At 41.8% G+C, this 17,999-nt stretch overlaps 1 protein-coding gene and 1 pseudogene across 1 annotated transcript; both read right to left on the bottom strand.

Moving 5' to 3' along the window:
* Nucleotides 1-432: 432 nt before the first annotated feature.
* Nucleotides 433-3,336, bottom strand: LOC113054047 (germ cell-specific gene 1-like protein). The gene is made up of 5 exons (XM_026219335.1): nucleotides 2,969-3,336; nucleotides 2,163-2,210; nucleotides 1,890-2,054; nucleotides 1,422-1,533; nucleotides 433-943 (listed from the first exon to the last, which is right to left on the bottom strand). The coding sequence occupies exons 1-5, from the start codon at nucleotides 3,252-3,254 to the stop codon at nucleotides 433-435; spliced, it is 1,122 nt and encodes a 373-aa protein (XP_026075120.1). The 5' UTR covers nucleotides 3,255-3,336.
* Nucleotides 3,337-11,970: 8,634 nt separating this feature from the next.
* On the bottom strand, nucleotides 11,971-17,998 carry LOC113054040 (transcription factor 20-like; annotated as a pseudogene).
* Nucleotide 17,999: the final 1 nt, after the last annotated feature.

The following is a 17,999-nucleotide window of genomic DNA, read 5'->3' as shown; positions in this document are numbered from 1 at the left end:
TGTTAACTCGCTATTGTTTCCAGACTGTCCTTTCACCAGCCGTCACAATATTAAAGTTAAAGTTTAAAATTGGAATAAGTCTAAAGTGATCATGTAGTGTCAGACAGTAATGTATTAATAATAATGAATAAAGAAAAATGTATTAATGTTGATGCTTTATGATGAAAGCAACAAAAGAGTCATAGTAATTAATATATTAATAGGAAAATTAACCGTTTATTGTTTTGGTACAAAATACACAAAATGAAGTGGAATTTCTTGCTTAACGATATTATGAAGATTTCAAAGGGCAAAGCAGTCATATTGTCATAAGAAAAACACTGTAATACATTTATATTTTCATGAGTTGGCATTCAGATTCCAATACAAATGTTGAGTTTGGACATCTGAACTGAAACCATAGGTGCTTTAATACACAAAAACAAACACGGATCAGAGCGGGCTGAACTCCTCGTCTGGACACTGAGACGCAAAGCTCAGAGGAGACAGAAGCAAAGCGATGGGAGGAGATGTGGCCGACTCAAGGAGCGAGAGAGGGGCGGGGCTGTGTGAGTGAAGGGTGGGGCCGTGGAAGTGATGGGCATGGCGTGGCGAGAGACAGGCGGGGCTGTGGGAGTGAGGGGTGTGGCAAGGTGAAAGAGGGGTAGGGCTGTGGGAGTGAGGGGTGGGGCATGGTGAGAGAGGGGCGGGGCTGTGGGAGTGAGGGGCGGGGCATGGTGAGAGAGGGGCAGGTCGAAGAGGTGGAGGAGGAGGGGCTGGGAGCGGCGGGGAGAAGTACGGAGACAGAGGCGAGAGCGGAGGCGGCTGCGGAGGAAAGGTGAAGTTCCTGCAGGGGTAAAACACGCTCCTGTGCTTGGGTCCCACCATCAGGAACTTCTTGGTGTAGTTGTTGAGTGTTGACACGCCAGAAGACATGCAGCAGGTGAAGGCCACCCACGCCACGCTACAAACACCAGACACAACGTCAGCAACAGAGCACCAGATCTTGTGTGAAAGCATTCATATACACAGACTTAAGACTGATAACAACACATGACACCGTAAAATAAGATCTTAAAACACTCGCATCACACACTTGCCCACAGCCTACAGAAACTAAGGATGTTTTTCTACTTTAAATATATTAAATAGTTTTTCTATTGCTTTTATCCATGTAATCTTGAATTTTAATATACAACATATTAAGGATTCCCACTTTGCTACTACAGTAAAAATCCTACCCTAACAAATATAAAGTTCAAACATTATTAAAGACAACTTCACTTAAGACATAACCAACTGTGTTTTTGAGGATACTTTCCAAGATGGGTCATTCGACAATTTCACATGTATTTGTCTGTTCAAATGACCTGACAAAATCACACACACACACACACACACACACACACACACACAAACACTGACATGTATGTTGTACTCACTAAAAGGCCCAAGAGTATCCATAACTGTGAGGTTTAAAGTCCTCAGGGCCGAGAGAGATTGTCACCTGGAAAACCTGCATATACATCATGTGAGCGACCATCCCAACCAGCCCTGAAACAGAGAGAGAGAGAGACAGAGAGAGACAGAGACAGAGAGAGAGACAGAGAGAGAGACAGAGACAGAGAGAGAGAGAGAGAGAGAGAGAGACAGAGAGAGAGAGAGAGAGAGAGACAGAGAGAGAGACAGAGAGAGAGAGAGAGAGAGAGAGACAGAGAGAGAGACAGAGAGAGAGAGAGAGAGACAGAGACAGAGAGAGAGACAGAGACAGAGACAGAGACAGAGACAGAGACAGAGAGAGAGAGAGAGAGAGAGAGAGAGAGAGAGACAGAAACAGAGAGAGAGACTGCAGCTGAAGATACACAGACAGGACAAAGGTTACAGTGTGTGTGTGTGTGTGTGTGTTGTACCTCCCAGAACAGTGCAGATGGCGGCGAAGGCGTTTAGTAACTGACCCCAGCGCTGCTGCGGAGGAAACCAGGATGACAAACACAACTGCATCAGCAAGAGCAGAGAACTGACACACAACAGAGCGATGTACAGCAGCTCCATCCCCACGTACAGCCACACGATCCCTGCACACACACACACACACACACGTGTTGAGATTCATACAGACAAGCACTTCAACAGAGATTCTGAGCATGGTGTTTCTGTGTGTGTGTGTGTGTGTGTGTCATTGCCTTTCTCTGATGCAGGTGTGAGAGCCATGAAGCTGCGGCACTTCTCCTCTGAAACAGACAGACATCAACACCATTCAACATTAAAGCAGAGGATCAACTGGAGAAGAGAGGAGAAAAACACACACTGATTCTGTGCTCGTCCACTCTCAGCGGATGCTTGTGGACTTCGTAACCCAAACCCATCACATGCATCTACTGCCATCAACATTTCCCTGACAAAGAGTTCAAAACAGCAGTAAACACATCCAGGTGAGGAGTGAAGCGACATGGACTAAACCTGATAATCATGATCTACAGCAGAATCTGAATCATCTGTTTCTCATTCACTTACACTTGATTAGTCACATAGAAATAGAGCAAAAGCATAAACCTCTCAGTGTCATCGAGTTCCTGCTTTATAGCGAATAAAAACCTAAACATGCTGTACATATTTCCTCTCAGAATTCTAACTCTATCCATTATTATAATATTTAATATGCATGTCCTGCAGCTTCATTCTCGATCTGTATGAAAACGCCACAGCTGAACTAATCCTCTTTAGAGAATCTCTCTCAATCTGTCACACAAACACATACGGAGCAGATCTGACACATCACCGTCATTAATCTCATCTAAAGAGAAGCTATGAATCGACGTGCACTGTGAGACGCCGGCTGGAGGAGTGTCACAGTATGACAAAATCACAATGTGCTTAATTCATGCTCTTGGTGTTACCGTAAGTGAATCATCAATGTTTCAGCCAAATCTGGTCTCAAAACCTTCAAAATGAAGACATTATAATTATTGAGTGAGCCGTGATCTCTGACCCGAGGCATCGGTGAAGATGTTCTCCTCACAGGTGGTCCAGAGCCCGGCGTGGAAGGAGGGGAAGATGAAGCGGTCGTCGCCGGTCTCCCAGGAGAAGGATACGTCAGAGACGCCGTGCACCGGAGTACACCTGAGCCGGCGGGACGGGGAGCACAGCGGCTTCGGGACCTTCTGTCGGCCCACACACCAGTACGAGGACGACAGAGACACCAGAGACAGCAGCAGAGACAGCAGCGTCTGCAGGAAGGACAGGCTCGGAGAACGCAGGAGAGACAGAAGAGACATGCTGCTGAGAAACAACCAAAGTCAATGAAAGAGGGACGGTTTTCTCATTTCTACCTCAGAAATCACCAGAATCACACTCACCTTATTAAAGCAAAAGCTGGATTTCTTCCCCTTGATATTTTATGTGTCTCACACACGTATTTTCAGAAACAATGAAACATGACATCCAGCAGCACTGAATGAGTCTCTTTGCGGTGTGTTTGCGACTGATACACACACACACACACACACACAGGATTAACCTGCGCTCTAATCTGTCAATCTGTTCCAGCTCAGTGACACAATGATCTTGAATAGCTTCTAACACACACACACACACACACCACAGCTGTATGTTAATGCATTTAAAGCAGAGTGTGTTGTTCAGCAGAGAAGCGCAGACAGACCCATGATGCACAGTGTCAGCTCACCTAAAAGTCATTGTTTCATCATTTTCTCATTCTCATGTCACTCAAACCCTTTCTTTCTTCTGTAGAGACAAGGTTTTCATACCATTGTACCACTGTATTTGATTCTGGCCTCAAATGGGAGTGAATGGAGTGCAATCAGGAGGCTGACTGAAGACCAGATGTGCTGCATGTCCTGGACCTTCTGCATAGACTCAGTCACGCTGAAGAGCCTCCAATAGAGAATCAGTCTGAGCTGCTGTGATGGTCACAGAGAGTCACCTGTGAGCCAACAGATGTCATGAGAGGTGAGAGGTCAGATATAATTAATGTGGTGCACAGAGCGTAGCATTGAGAGACGTGGTTCATTCGAGGGAGGGATGTAGAGAACACACAGGAGAAGTGTGTGTGTGTGTGTGTGAGAGAGAGAGAGAGAGAGACAGACTGAGAATTGTATTTTAATTTGAAAAATACATTACAAAATATATTACAAAATGCTCCTTAACTGCAAAAAAACTTGAAAAATAGCATCTCTCTTCATCCACTATCTCTCTCTCCTCTCCATCTGTATCTGGTGTGTGGGGAGGGCACTGGTGCTGCCGTCACATCCTCGAGGGTAATGCTGCACACTGATGCTGGTTTGAGGAGAGACCCCCCCCCCCCCACATGATTGTAAAGTGCTTTGGGTGTACAATACACAATAATGCGCTGTAAATGCATCATTCCTTCATGCATTCATTCATACCGAGCATAATACATTTCTCCTGCACCATTATATTTCAAATGATGACAAATCATTCATCGCTTTGAAAAAATAAATAAATCTATTCTTATTCTTGATTTAATTCAATTGGCAAATACCATCAATATATATTGTCCACATTTATTTTTATCTTTTTCTTCCTACTCACATAAATAGGCATTTTTGATTGGCCCAAAACAAAATTAAACAATTGACACTCAAAAGCCCTTCTCCTTACATATTTAAAACCACACAAATAAACATTTGCATAGAAAAATCCTCATTAAAACACTTGAATTTTTTTTTTTTAATAATACATGAAATAATGGTCTTAGTCAAGTCAAGTCATGTCAACTTTATTTATATAGCGCTTTAAACAAAATACATTGCGTCAAAGCAACTGAACAACATTCATTTGGAAAACAGCGTCTCAATAATGCAAAATGATAGTTAAAGCAGTTCATCATTGAATTCAGTGATGTCATCTCTGTTCAGTTAAATAGTGTCTGTGCATTTATTTGCAATCAAGTCAATGATATCGCTGTAGATGAAGTGACCCCAACTAAGCAAGCCAGAGGCGACAGCGGCAAGGAACCGAAACTCCATCGGTGACAGAATGGAGAAAAAAACCTTGGGAGAAACCAGGCTCAGTTGGGGTCAGTTCTCCTCTGACCAGACGAAACCAGTAATTCAATTCCAGACTGCAGCAAAGTCAGATTGTGCAGAAGAATCATCTGTTTCCTGTGGTCTTGTCCTGGTGCTCCTCTGAGACAAGGTCTTTACAGGGGATCTGTATCTGGGCTCTAATTGTCCTGGTCTCGGCTGTCTTTCAGGGCAGTAGAGGTCCTTTCTAGGTGCTGATCCACCATCTGGTCTGGATACGTACTGGATCCGGGTGACTGCAGTGACCCTCTGATCTGGACACAGACTGGATCTGGTGGCTACGGTGACCTCGGAATAAGAGAGAAACAGACTAATATTAGCGTAGATGCCATTCTTCTAATGATGTAGCAAGTACATCGGGTGTTATGTGAAGTGTTTCCGGTTCCGGTTTACCTAATTAATGCAGCCTAAAAATCCTTTAACGGATTTGGATATTAAAAGCATATTAGTATGTTATGTGTAAGCCAGGTTAAAGAGATGGGTCTTTAATCTAGATTTAAACTGCAAGAGTGTGTCTGCCTCCCGAACAATGTTAGGTAGGTTATTCCAGAGTTTAGGCGCCAAATAGGAAAAGGATCTGCGCCCGCAGTTGATTTTGATATTCTAGGTATTATCAAATTGAGTTTTGAGAACGTAACGGACGTAGGGCATTATAATGTAAAAGGAGCTCATTCAAATACTGAGGTGCTAAACCATTCAGGGCTTTATAAGTAATAAGCAATATTTTAAAATCTATACAATGTTTGATAGGGAGCCAGTGCAGTGTGGACAGGACCGGGCTAATATGGTCATACTTCCTGGTTCTAGTAAGAACTCTTGCTGCTGCATTTTGGACTAGCTGTAGTTTGTTTACTAAGCGTGCAGAACAACCACCCAATAAAGCATTACAATAGTCTAACTTTGAAGTCATAAATGCATGGATTAACATTTCTGCATTTGACATTGAGAGCATAGGCCGTAATTTAGACATATTTTTGAGATGCAGTTTTACAAATGCTAGAAACGTGGCTTTCTAAGGAAAGATTGCGATCAAATAGCACACCTAGGTTCCTAACTGATGACGAAGAATTGACAGAGCAACCATCAAGTCTTAGACAGTGTTTTAGGTTATTACAAGCAGAGTTTTTAGGTCCTATAATTAACACCTCAGTTTTTTGGAATTTAACAGTAAGAAATTACTCGTCATCCAGTTTTTTATATCGACTATGCATTCCTTTAGTTTTTCAAACTGGTGTGTTTCACCAAGCCGTGAAGAAATATAGAGCTGAGTATCATCAGCATAACAGTGAAAGCTAACACCATGTTTCCTGATGATATCTCCCAAGGGTAACATATAAAGCGTGAAGAGTAGCGGCCCTAGTACTGAGCCTTGAGGTACTCCATACTGCACTTGTGATCGATATGATACATCTTCATTCACTGCTACGAACTGATTTTGGCTTTAAACCATGCTAATGCACTTCCACTGATGCCAACAAAGTGTTCAAGTCTATGCAAAAGAATGCTGTGGTCAATTGTGTCAAACGCAGCACTAAGATCCAATAAAACTAATAGAGAGATACACCCACGATCAGATGATAAGAGCAGATCATTTGTAACTCTAAGGAGAGCAGTCTCAGTACTATGATACGGTCTAAATCCTGACTGGAAATCCTCACATATACCATTTTTCTCTAAGAAGGAATATAATTGTGAGGATACCACCTTTTCTAGTATCTTGGACAGAGAAGGGAGATTAGAGATTGGTCTATAATTAACAAGTTCTCTGGGGTCAAGTTGTGTTTTTTTAATGAGAAGCTTATTAACAGCCAGTTTGAAGGTTTTGGGGACATATCCTAATGACAATGAGGAATTAATAATAGTCAGAAGAGGACCTATGACTTCTGGAAGCACCTCTTTTAAGAGCTTAGATGGTATAGGGTCTAACATACATGTTGTTGGTTTAGATGATTTAACAAGTTTATACAATTCTTCCTCTCCTATAGTAGAGAATGAGTGGAACTGTTCCTCAGGGGGTCTATAGTGCACTGTCTGATGCGAAACTGTAGCTGACGGCTGAATGGTTGCAATTTTATCTCTAATAGTATCGATTTTAGAAGTAAAGTAGTTCATAAAGTCATTACTGTTGTGGTGTTGGGAAATGTCAACACTTGTTGAGGCTTTATTTTTCGTTAATTTAGCCACTGTATTGAATAAATACCTGGGGTTATGTTTGTTTTCTTCTAAAAGAGAAGAAAAGATGTAACGGACAAAAACGTTACTTTGTTTCTCATTAGACTACTGTGTGTTTCTCTCCACTTTTCTTGGTGGTTTTCATAGGTAATGTATTTGGGTTACATGTAATACGTCTAGGAGCAGTTTGAGGGCGCTATTGCCTGGAGGTGACCGGATATATAAGCCTGTTCACCATAGAGTAAGTCAGTTCGTTTGGTAGAGGGAAATCATTTGGTTGAACTCATGCTACCGGCTTGCTCTATGAAAGTCCTTGGTTGAGAACTCTTTGAGTTTCCGCTCAGCTGACAGCAACACGCCGAATGACAACGTCACTAGGGGATATAGGAAAACATTGCATCGCACTCAAATAACTTTGTGGACTATCACTCATCAAGTCTCTTACTTCAACTCTACATGGAATGATAAGTTTATTTCATATCACTGAGTTAGAAGATGAAGGGTGTTTAAATTGACTTGATTTATTTGTTGGTTTTTGTACCTGTATGTACATATACACTGGTGGGAAGAATAAATTAAGATACAAAGATCATTTGTGTTGTGAAAAGTATTTTAATCTGTACATGTTAAAATCTGTTGAACCCCTCAGAGTAACAGCTTTAAAGAAATGAGGTTTTACAAAGTAATCAGATCTAGCAGTTTTTAATGCTTTTCTATAGGATATGCTACTTTCCCGCCAAGCAATACGAAATACCTCTAGTTTTGTTTTCCTCCAGCTGCGCTCCATTTTTCGGGCTGCTCTCTTTAGGGTGCGAGTATGCTCATTATACCATGGTGTCAAACTGTTTTCCTTAACCTTCCTTAAGCGTAAAGGAGCAACTGTATTTAAAGTGCTAGAAAAGAGAGAGTCCATAGTTTCTGTTACATCATCAAGTTGTTCTGAGGTTTTGGATATGCTAAGGAATTTGGATGCATCAGGAAGATAACTTAAAAAGCAGTCTTTTGTGGTAGAAGTGATGTTCTTAGTCTATAACAATACATACAATCATGGAAAACTGTTTCTCTTTGCATACAAAAAGGGCAATCAAAGCTAATCTAAGGATTCACCACAGAAATAAAAGCATTGACAGCTATTACTCCATGAAAAAGTCTCCATTGAATATCACCCCCTCTCTTGGGTAACAGTGCCTTATTTAGTGCTCTTCATTCTGGTCTACAATCCATGGTTGTAGAGCGTCCTTAGGCGACCATTAATTTTACATCGGAATACACTACCTGTTATTAACGGAAAATGTTAAATTATCCACCAAATTATAATCATTTTTGTAAGTTAACAAGGATGCCACCTCAGTAAATTAGTCAAATATTAAACTGAGTTATTGCCTACATAACATATTTTAATATAAATAATGTAGGAAACGTTAAAACAGAAATAATAAAGATGTAAACTTCATCTCTCATTCAAACTCGCTCGCTCTCGCAGTAGCGTGCTGAACTGTCAAGTAATGTTCGTTTGACTGCCTGGGGCTCGAGGATATAGAGCCATCAACTTTTTTTGAGCAAGCATTGATTATGCGTGACACAGTCTCAATTTGCGGGATGCATGAATTGGGCTGTAAACGCTGTGCACGCACGCGCTACGCGGGACGGGTGGTCACCCTACTTCAGTGTCTGTTGTGAGAGAGTTCAAAACACAGCAGTTTGTGATATCTGGTTCACGAACGAATCATTTGATATAACCGGATCTTTTTGAACCAGTTCACCAAATTGAATTGAATCGTTTTAAATGGTTTGCGTTACAATTGTGTAGATCTATGTATGCACATGTACTCTTTGATCCTTGATACTGTGTTGGACTTGAGTTCGTATCCCTCTAAAGCAATATTAAGAATTTTTATATTTGTTGAAAAAATGAGATCATTAATCATTACAATGTGGAACATGGAAGGTATTAATTTATCCATTTTTGTTTACAAAACTAAAACCTCAGGCTTTAGAAAAAACATTTCAGACATGGACATAATAATATTACAGGAAAAATTGCGCACAACTGATGAAGTCACTCTTTGTCCTCCATGATACTGCGAAATATTTTTATCCTCTAGAAAAAAAAACAAAAAAAAAACATGTGGAGGAGATTCGGGAGGCATCATAATCTGGCACAAACGAAAAGACAAATACATCCAAATAATTACAAAAGAAGAATCACATATCTGCCTCAAAATCAACAAGCACCTTTCCCAAACCACTAAAGATGTTTTCTTATGCGCTCTCTATATTCCTCCATCTGAAAAGAAAAAGCAGAAAAACAAAGTAAACTTGAATGTTATTTGTCCTTAAACAGAGACTAGACAACTGCAGGATATCTGAGTAGAGTGAAGAAGACGTGGTTCAGACTGAGCAGTCATCCTCTGACTGTAGAGACGGACAGATCTCCACAGAACTGACCTCTGACCTCACTGTGATCACAGACACACACCTCAGCAGCGGACAAGAACTGTGAAGAAATCAGAAACACATTCTACACCAAATCTGAAATACTTTTCCCTGACTTCAAAACGTTAAACAAGAAAACACAGTATTTATAAGGTGAAAAACAAGACTGTATCTTACTAGCAGCACGATACACTGATGCCTGTCACCAAAAGAGGGAGGAGTCAACTAATGAGTGATGCAATGATCCCATGATGCTGGTCTGAGTAAATGAACACATGAACTTCATCTCAGAGCTGACACACACAACACTTACTTTGACATAACAAATAAAATCAGCTCCGAAACCTGAAAGAACTTCACAACAACCTATCAAATTAAAATGCGGTTTAACTTGACTTTTCTGTTATATTTATATTATTGATTAACTGATTTTTTAAGGAATATCACACAACCAAGGTATTTTAAAATTAATTTATATAGTTCTGTTGTACAACCTCTTGCTTAACAATAAAAATACGTTTTGTTGTAAATTTAATTTGATTACATTTTAAAGAATAGTTTTATTAATTTCATGAGACAACACTTTTTATGATAAATTTGTATTGAATCATTAAAAAACAGAATTAAAAAATTAAAATTCAAAAAAGCATTTAGGGAAAAATAAAATGCTTTTCCTGAGTGCCTAAATTAAGTTATCTTACTCTGTGGAGCTTAACTGTGAACAAAGTTATGTTTATATTTATTCTCAAGGTTCAACAAACATCTTTATTTCTCCATTAATGGTAAATGAATATCGATATCAGGTAAAGAATATTGTGATATTTGTGGCGATATCGTTCAGCCTAACGTGATGGTGTTCAGTGTCAGTGATGTGTGAGGATGAGAAGTGCTTCCTGAGGTCAGACGAGGACAACACTGCTCCATCCATGATCTCAGTGACCAACAGAGCAGTACAGGACACTGATGTGAACACAGGGGAACCGATCTCAAAATCACATCAGTGCACAGGAAACACATCAAAGTTTAATAAGACTTTCAAGCTTTTTCTGATAAAAGGCACATGTATAGTGTGAAGTGCCAAGCCCAGAAAGATCATTTAGCTTTATGAATGCTTAAGCACACACTTTTAGTTAATATTCTCATCTTCAACTGCTGTCAGCTAAAGTGTGTGTGTGTACTGGCATTACCTGAAATAAAGACAGGAGAGTCAAGAAGAATCTCTCCAGCAGAGGGCGCCCTCTCTCTCTCTCTCTCTCTCTCACACACACACACACACACACTGCTCAGAGGACAAAGGACTGAAGATGAATGCTATTCCCACTCAATAAATTTATTAGAAAAGCTGGCTCAAATGTCAGTAAAAACCAGGTACTTTAAGAGGATCTCCAGAAAGCAGCAGACAGTGCTCAGCCCCAGAGACTCCAGCTCCACACACAGATAACAGTGAACATTACTGTACAACACGGGTCTCCACACGGCTGGCAGGGAAGCTTCTAGTACGCCTCGGAGGAGCTCAGTTAGTGCTTCAGCTGCATTTCATTAGGGTTGAACCCAGTTTGGAGATCCCTGCAGTGTAGTATGTAATTCTGTATACCGTCCTGAGCACTTAGGTCTACTTCCACGCTGTTTTGAACCAATCATCTGAACCTACATGATCATGTGAGTAATGACTCTAGAGCTGCAGGACGATGACGTCATCATGACCAATTACCTGAAGACACACACACACACACACACACTTCAGATTAACAGACAGCAGCCGACTTGCTCTTCCAAAAGACCTCAGACCTTCACCAGTGATGCCAAAGACAAATAGAAAACCATTTGATGTTTAAGACCCTCTAAGACACAATGACTGATAAAACATCTCAGATATATTTAAATGAAAACACACGGCTACTTCTGAATGTCTGCCAATGGAGAAAGATCAGCCAGACGACTTGGCAGTGATCAAAACTACCCCGGATTCTCCTTCAGCTCTTATATATATATATATATATATATATATATATATATATATATATATATATATATATATATATATATATATATATATATATATAATAAAAACTTATAGTAAGCAGCAGTTATTCAATTCTGAAATTAGAATAAAACATGTTGTTAGGTAGCAATGTCATTCTGAACCAACTCCAATGTGTAGAACATCCCCAAATGAGCATATTTGATAGATTGTTCAGTGTTTGCAGGTATGAGCAGGTCACAGAACACAGAACAGCATGTGTGTCATATACTGCAAACACAGTACGAGAAGAGAAGAACAGCCAGAGAGAGACACAGCAATGAGAAACACCAGAGATTCTCCGTTGTATAACTGTATTCATGAGTCAGAAGCATATCGACAGTTTTCTAGTACATGTTTTCATATGGTGATTCTTTTCTTTAAATGACAGCGATTGTTCTGTCGATGGAGTTTTTCACTCATGCCTGAATGTTTGTCAAAAGAAGGACAGATCAGCTCCTTCACAAGCGTACGGTAAACCCAGCGCAGCTCCTGATGCAGTCCATCTGTACGCTTTATTCCGGTCAAAAATAAGCCATGTGCATTTGGTTGTCCTTTCCCTCATCTATGGAGGTGGAAAATAAGAACACTTATCAAACAAGCAAACCTCATTCACACACAAACAGGCACACCTTCGAAGGCAATACATCTGCATCTCCATGACAACAACGTCTCTGTGGAAACTGGACTTCCATTCCACACACTGATGATGATGATGATGATGATGATGTCATCGAGTGCGTTCAGTGATGTCATAACGGCTGGTCCTCCGTCAGATTAGTGATACGGACAATCCATCAAACGCTCAGAATTCTGTCTCAATCTAAGTGTAAAATACTGATTAAAACAATAGTGATGTTTAAAATAATGATAATACGAGATATGATAAAATACTACATATAACTGGTGTAAATACACTGCCTCCCTCTCGCTCTCTTCTTTCCACATGGTCCCCTGCTCTCATTCAGTTCTCTTGTTCCCAATGCAGAGCTCCACCACACAGTTTGTGCTAGAATGAATGAACAAAGATAACAGATGACAACGGTGGACTCAAAAGTCAAAGTCATCTCTGTGAACTGAATCCGTGTTTCGAAAGGCAGTTAGGGTTTCTTCATCTCAGAGGAAGGTCTTCTGCTCCGATCCTTTCCTCCTGTGGCGGTGACACATTTCCCCACAGCACAGGTGATAAATGAAAACCTCTTTCATAGCAGTTTTACTGTTCTTTAGAGAAAGTCTTTGAACTTTACATTCCTAAATGTATCCATTGGTCACCATGGAAACTCCATCTGGAAGCATGATGGCGTCCCTCTTGGGCTGGATCTCACACAGTCAGGCGTGATCTCTGCTGGAGCGAAGCACACGCTTGTCATTACAGAGGTCAAAGAGCAGCATCAGAACCTGCAGAAAGAGCACACTCACGTCTGATCTGTGCGGGACGAGTGTGTGTTCATCCTCTCTCTGACTGCTCCAGATACGCCGCTCCAGGCTTGCCAATTCTGTTGCTCTGTTGAAGCAGAACACATGTGAACACAACCACACACAACTAGCAGAAAACATCTACCTATGGAAGAGGCAATAATAACAGAATCTGTCATGTCAAGCACTTTAGAACTTCATACACTATGAACTATGAAGTTTTAGAAAGCTATAGAACACACTTTCACGTTTCATGTAAATCTGACTCTGACTGTAAGCAAACACTGCTGTGCCCACAGACTGCTAGAGCTTAGCATTTAACTAAAAATTATCAATATACAATCATTTAAAAACATTTACTTCCACATATTTGAGCACTGGAATAGGAGAGGTTTTACTCTAGTTAATAGGTTTAAAAACCCAGTTCATCAGCCACACAGCAACATGTAACTGCATCACACTTCATGACAAGCTTAATGTGTCGCCATAGAAATAAGAATGTGCTGTTATCTTTAAAAAAACAGTCACACCTAGGCCTCTACATATTTAAACTCAAGTGTAAAGCGGTTCATTTAATGTGTTCCCTTCCTTAGCTTTAGCAAATGTTTGCTCCTTTTGCAATAGTTTGAGTCCCTGATGAATCTCAAAATCATAGTCACTGATGGGAAGATTTCAAATGTGCAGAAAATGCTGGAAACCCAAAGAATGTGCAGGATTTTTCTGAAGAACAGTGTGTAGGCAGACTGCTGACAACAAACAGGGACTCATTGAGAACTATCACAAAACAGACAAACAAGAAGATACACACCAGCAGAAGAACCAAGAGGATGAAACTTCTCATCAGGATCATGTATATCTTGGTGCTTCTTAACATTTCCATATTAGATGTGAAGTCTTATTCTCTTACCTTGTGCTTTGGACACCTCAGAGAAAAGTTGTCTTCATTTAGGGAGCAACCTAGAATGAGGTTAAAACCGAAAGATTTAGCTCTGAACGGCACTTGTTTGATCACAAATATTCATGTGGATTTTGCTTTAATAGAACCAGTGCAAGCCGAGGTGGTGTCACGACTGACCTGCTTCTATGGCACAGAGGTAGTGGTAGCTCAGCGTGCAGCCTTTACTGTAGCAGCCAAGTGTGGAGCCCACCATCTCACAATGAGAGCAGCTCTGAAGAGTGCAAATGTCAGAAATATTACAAATAAAACAAACAAGAATTTCTGTATACTTAACATAAGTCACTTATTTCCACACAATACAGCAAGCCAACAAACTGCAGCACTTTCCACTTACTGTATCTCTGGCACCATCTAGTGCCTCCTGAAGGCCATACAGTCTCCCATTGACCAGGTACACACCACTGGTCCAAACGATGCAGCCCTCATGCACCCACAGCTCCTCGGGGTCCAGAGGCACAAGTGGGAGCTGGGCCATTTGGGCCATGGGATCCAGAGAGTCCAGGCTGGGTGGGGGAGGCTGGAAGGGCAGAGATGCTTTGCTGTTGATGGGGACAGTTCGAGGTAAATGCTCATTGGACTTATGTCTGCGTTTGAAGCGTGGATGGGATGTCAGTTTTCTGTGTTGGGGCCTTTGTTGTGTATTTTCAACATGCAACTGCTTCAAAACAATTTCACCATCCAGTTCTTGAGCTTTTGATGTGCCCAGCCCGCTTGTCAGTTCTCCAGCCAGATCCCAGGTGTGAGCCGTTACCTTTGAGGGGGAGCTGCTCATCTTAACATTCTGGAAAGGCATTTCTTCACCCATGCTGGGAGAGACAGTGCCAATGGTGGTGGCTGGGGATGTTGAGTTTGTCGCCTGACTTACTGTGCAATCACTATCTGTAGATGACTTGATATTCTGAGAGTCCTGTAATCTTGTATCCTGGGGAGTAGTTTCTATTGGAACGGATGTCATACTGAAACCTGTTGTAGATGCCCCATGGTTGGACGAGGTTTGTCGGACTTGAGGTTGATTCTTAGGGAGCTTGGCCGCATACTCAGCTGGGTAAAAAGGACCATAAAGATCCCCGAGATGTTTGTAGTTGGCCCATTTCTGGCAAAGGCAGCATAGGAGGCGACCAGTATGTCCAGTCTCTGATATCACAGGCCCTGGCAGAACATATTCAGATGTAGGAAGTGTCTTCCCTGACTGCAGGGCAGAATCAACAGGCTCTGAAACCCAGTTTTCTTTTGTTCTTTCATTATCATTTCTCACATGCTGAGATGACGGAGGAGTATTTAATTGGCCATCAACCCCTAAGTGACCAGTCTTGCCTCCACCTTTTGATTTTTCATCATCTGCGTTAATGATTGTACAGACAGCCCCAATCTCTGCTATCTTTTTCTCCACATGTATGTAAGGAGTAAATAAGTTACTCCTGGCATCTGATAATATTCCACATGGGCTGATATTTCCCCTGCTGCTTGCTTGGGTGTCCAGCTTCTCTTGGAAGTCATCCCTCTTCTTCTCTTTCTCTGATCGGCAGGAGTCTCATTGCCCTCTTTCCCCTTTTTCGGTCTATGTCTGACAGGCTTCACATCTAACTCCGGCTGGGTCTCCTCGCTCTCTACATCCACTTTCACCACCTGGGTTTGAGCAGGAGGTGACAAAGATGGACAGGGTTTTTGGTCCGGTGGTGTTGATACTTGGGGCACTTCACTTGCAGTGTCTGGGATTGGGACAGACTGAGGTTCAGCTGTGGGTGAGGGAACAGAGTCCACAGGTATGCTTGCTGCTGTATTCTGAATTTGTGCTTGGGCACGTTTCTGCTTATTCACACTGCCCACTGGGCGACCTTTTTTCTTACCTGATGGAAAATAACCTTTGGGGACAGTTTTTTCTGATGTTTTAGTATCTGAACTGGTTGACCTGAGAGAAGTCATCTGGTGCTGAGAAGCTCGGGACAGAAGGTGGTGCCCAGGGCTCTGACTGTGGCCAGTGGTGGTCCCATAGTAATCCCCACCTGGGTAATCATCAAAGCCCATGCCAGTCTCTTCTAGTTTCTGCCTCAGCAAGTTAGCAGCCGACTGCTCACCTCGACGGGTTTCCAGCTGTTGATAAGTGTTTGTGAACTGCTGTATGTCAGACAATGCAGAAGAAGATGGAGGAGGGGATCCCTGTACAGGACAAGGTAATGGAGGAGCTGGTGGAAGGGGTCCTAACAAAGTAAAATCATCCTTATCACTTTCACCCAATGATCCTGAAGATCCAGCAGCACCTAAAACAAAGTCAAAATCTTTTGGCAAACTCCTGAGGGCACTAGTGCTAGAAGCTGTTGTACCTGGTTTGAGGGTCTGAGAATCACAGGAGAATGCATCTTCAACTGTTCTGTATGGCATAAGATCATCTAAAGTAGGAGAATCATCAAGGTAAGATAAGCAGGTCTCCTCTCCTTGAGAAACACTAGAAAATGATGTACCACCCTCAGGGTCTGGTATGTCAGAGGCGTAATGAGATACTTCTGAAAAGTCCGATGCCACTTGACCATTGTTGAATTCATTTTTTTTTACACTGGGAGTAATTTTTCGCACAATTGCCTCAAGTTTTAAACCATGACCCTTTCTTGGGGAAATAAACTTTGCTTTGGATTGAGGAGGTGAATTAGCACTGTGTATAGAATGTTGTGTTTTAGGAGATGACAATTTTGTTTGAGTATCAGTACTGCCAGAACCATTGTTGGTTGCAAGTTTCGAATCAGAGTGGGATTGAGATAGTGGGGAGTGATAAGCTGATCCTGTTCGCTGACCTGGAACATCCTGATACTGCCTTTTAGCTGGAATAGGAGAAATAAAAGATCTAACTCTCCTTCTCATGATTAAAGGGTTGGTTTCAGCCGACGTTCCAGTTTTGGTTACTCTCTGCCCTGCTGATTCCCTTGGGTAGTCTTACCAGTGTGCCCAGCAGGACTAACAGCATCAACCGGAGCCAGTGAGTGGAAAGATTTGGCATTGTTTTCTGCACTCTTATCTAAAATGTTCTCTTCTCCCAGTTTGGGGCCAGCATTTGTGACTGGTTGAGAACCAACATGCTCACAAGGGACTACAGTGGATTGTCCAGCCCCTTCTCTTTCAGGATAAGTATCCCACATTTTCATGTCAAAGTGTGAACTGGGATAAGAGTGCTGTGGAGATATGTGATGCTGACTAGGCAGAATATCAACTGAAGATTGAGATTTACACTTCTCTTCAGAAAGTCTCTGAGGAATGTGCCTATCTATACCTCTTAGCCTTTGTCTGTCAGGAGTCCAGTCGGGTCTTTCATGAGGAGGTAAACTCTGTGGAAACATATGTGACTTGTTAGAAGATGGTGTGGTTTTAGAATAGGCTGATACTGTGTGGAATGGATTATGAGGTGTAGGATGGGAGATCATTTTTTGTCCATCCATGGTGTCACTGAAACCATATGCTCTGAAACCGTCAACAGCTTGCGAGAATGACTGGTGTCTTGGTGGTGAGGACAAGGGATTTGAGGACATTTGCAAAAGATATGGCAAGTTGCTAGTGGTTTCTCTGTTGCCTTTGGCACTGCTGGTCTTTTCTGTATCGGAAACAACATCTACAGGGGGATGAAGGAGCTTATTAGATTCCTTACTGGGTGGGGTGCTGCAGTAACTATCGGTGTTCTGACCTGCAGTTTCTGTCTTTGATGAGTCCTCCAAGTTTTGTGCTTTCTTTGCTTTTGTTTCTTCCTTACAACATTCTTCTTCATTTGATCCAGAAGCAGAAAATGGCTGCTGAATGACTGAGGTCCCAGAGTGTACTCTCTCTCTTTCTGGTGTTGTTCGTCGAGAAGGGGACACATCACAGATGACTGAGCAGCGTCCTGAGGATGTCTGAGATTGAGTGTAACTGATAGGACCTACACCGCATGCCAATGGCTTCAGCTTCCTGTAAAAGCAATTGTTCCACAGCA

Source organism: Carassius auratus, chromosome 3 (genome assembly GCF_003368295.1).
Source record: "Carassius auratus strain Wakin chromosome 3, ASM336829v1, whole genome shotgun sequence".
NCBI classification, from domain to species: Eukaryota; Metazoa; Chordata; class Actinopteri; order Cypriniformes; family Cyprinidae; genus Carassius; species Carassius auratus.
The sequence above is the reverse complement of the archived record's forward strand: the minus strand, read 5'-3'. Positions and strand labels throughout refer to the sequence as shown.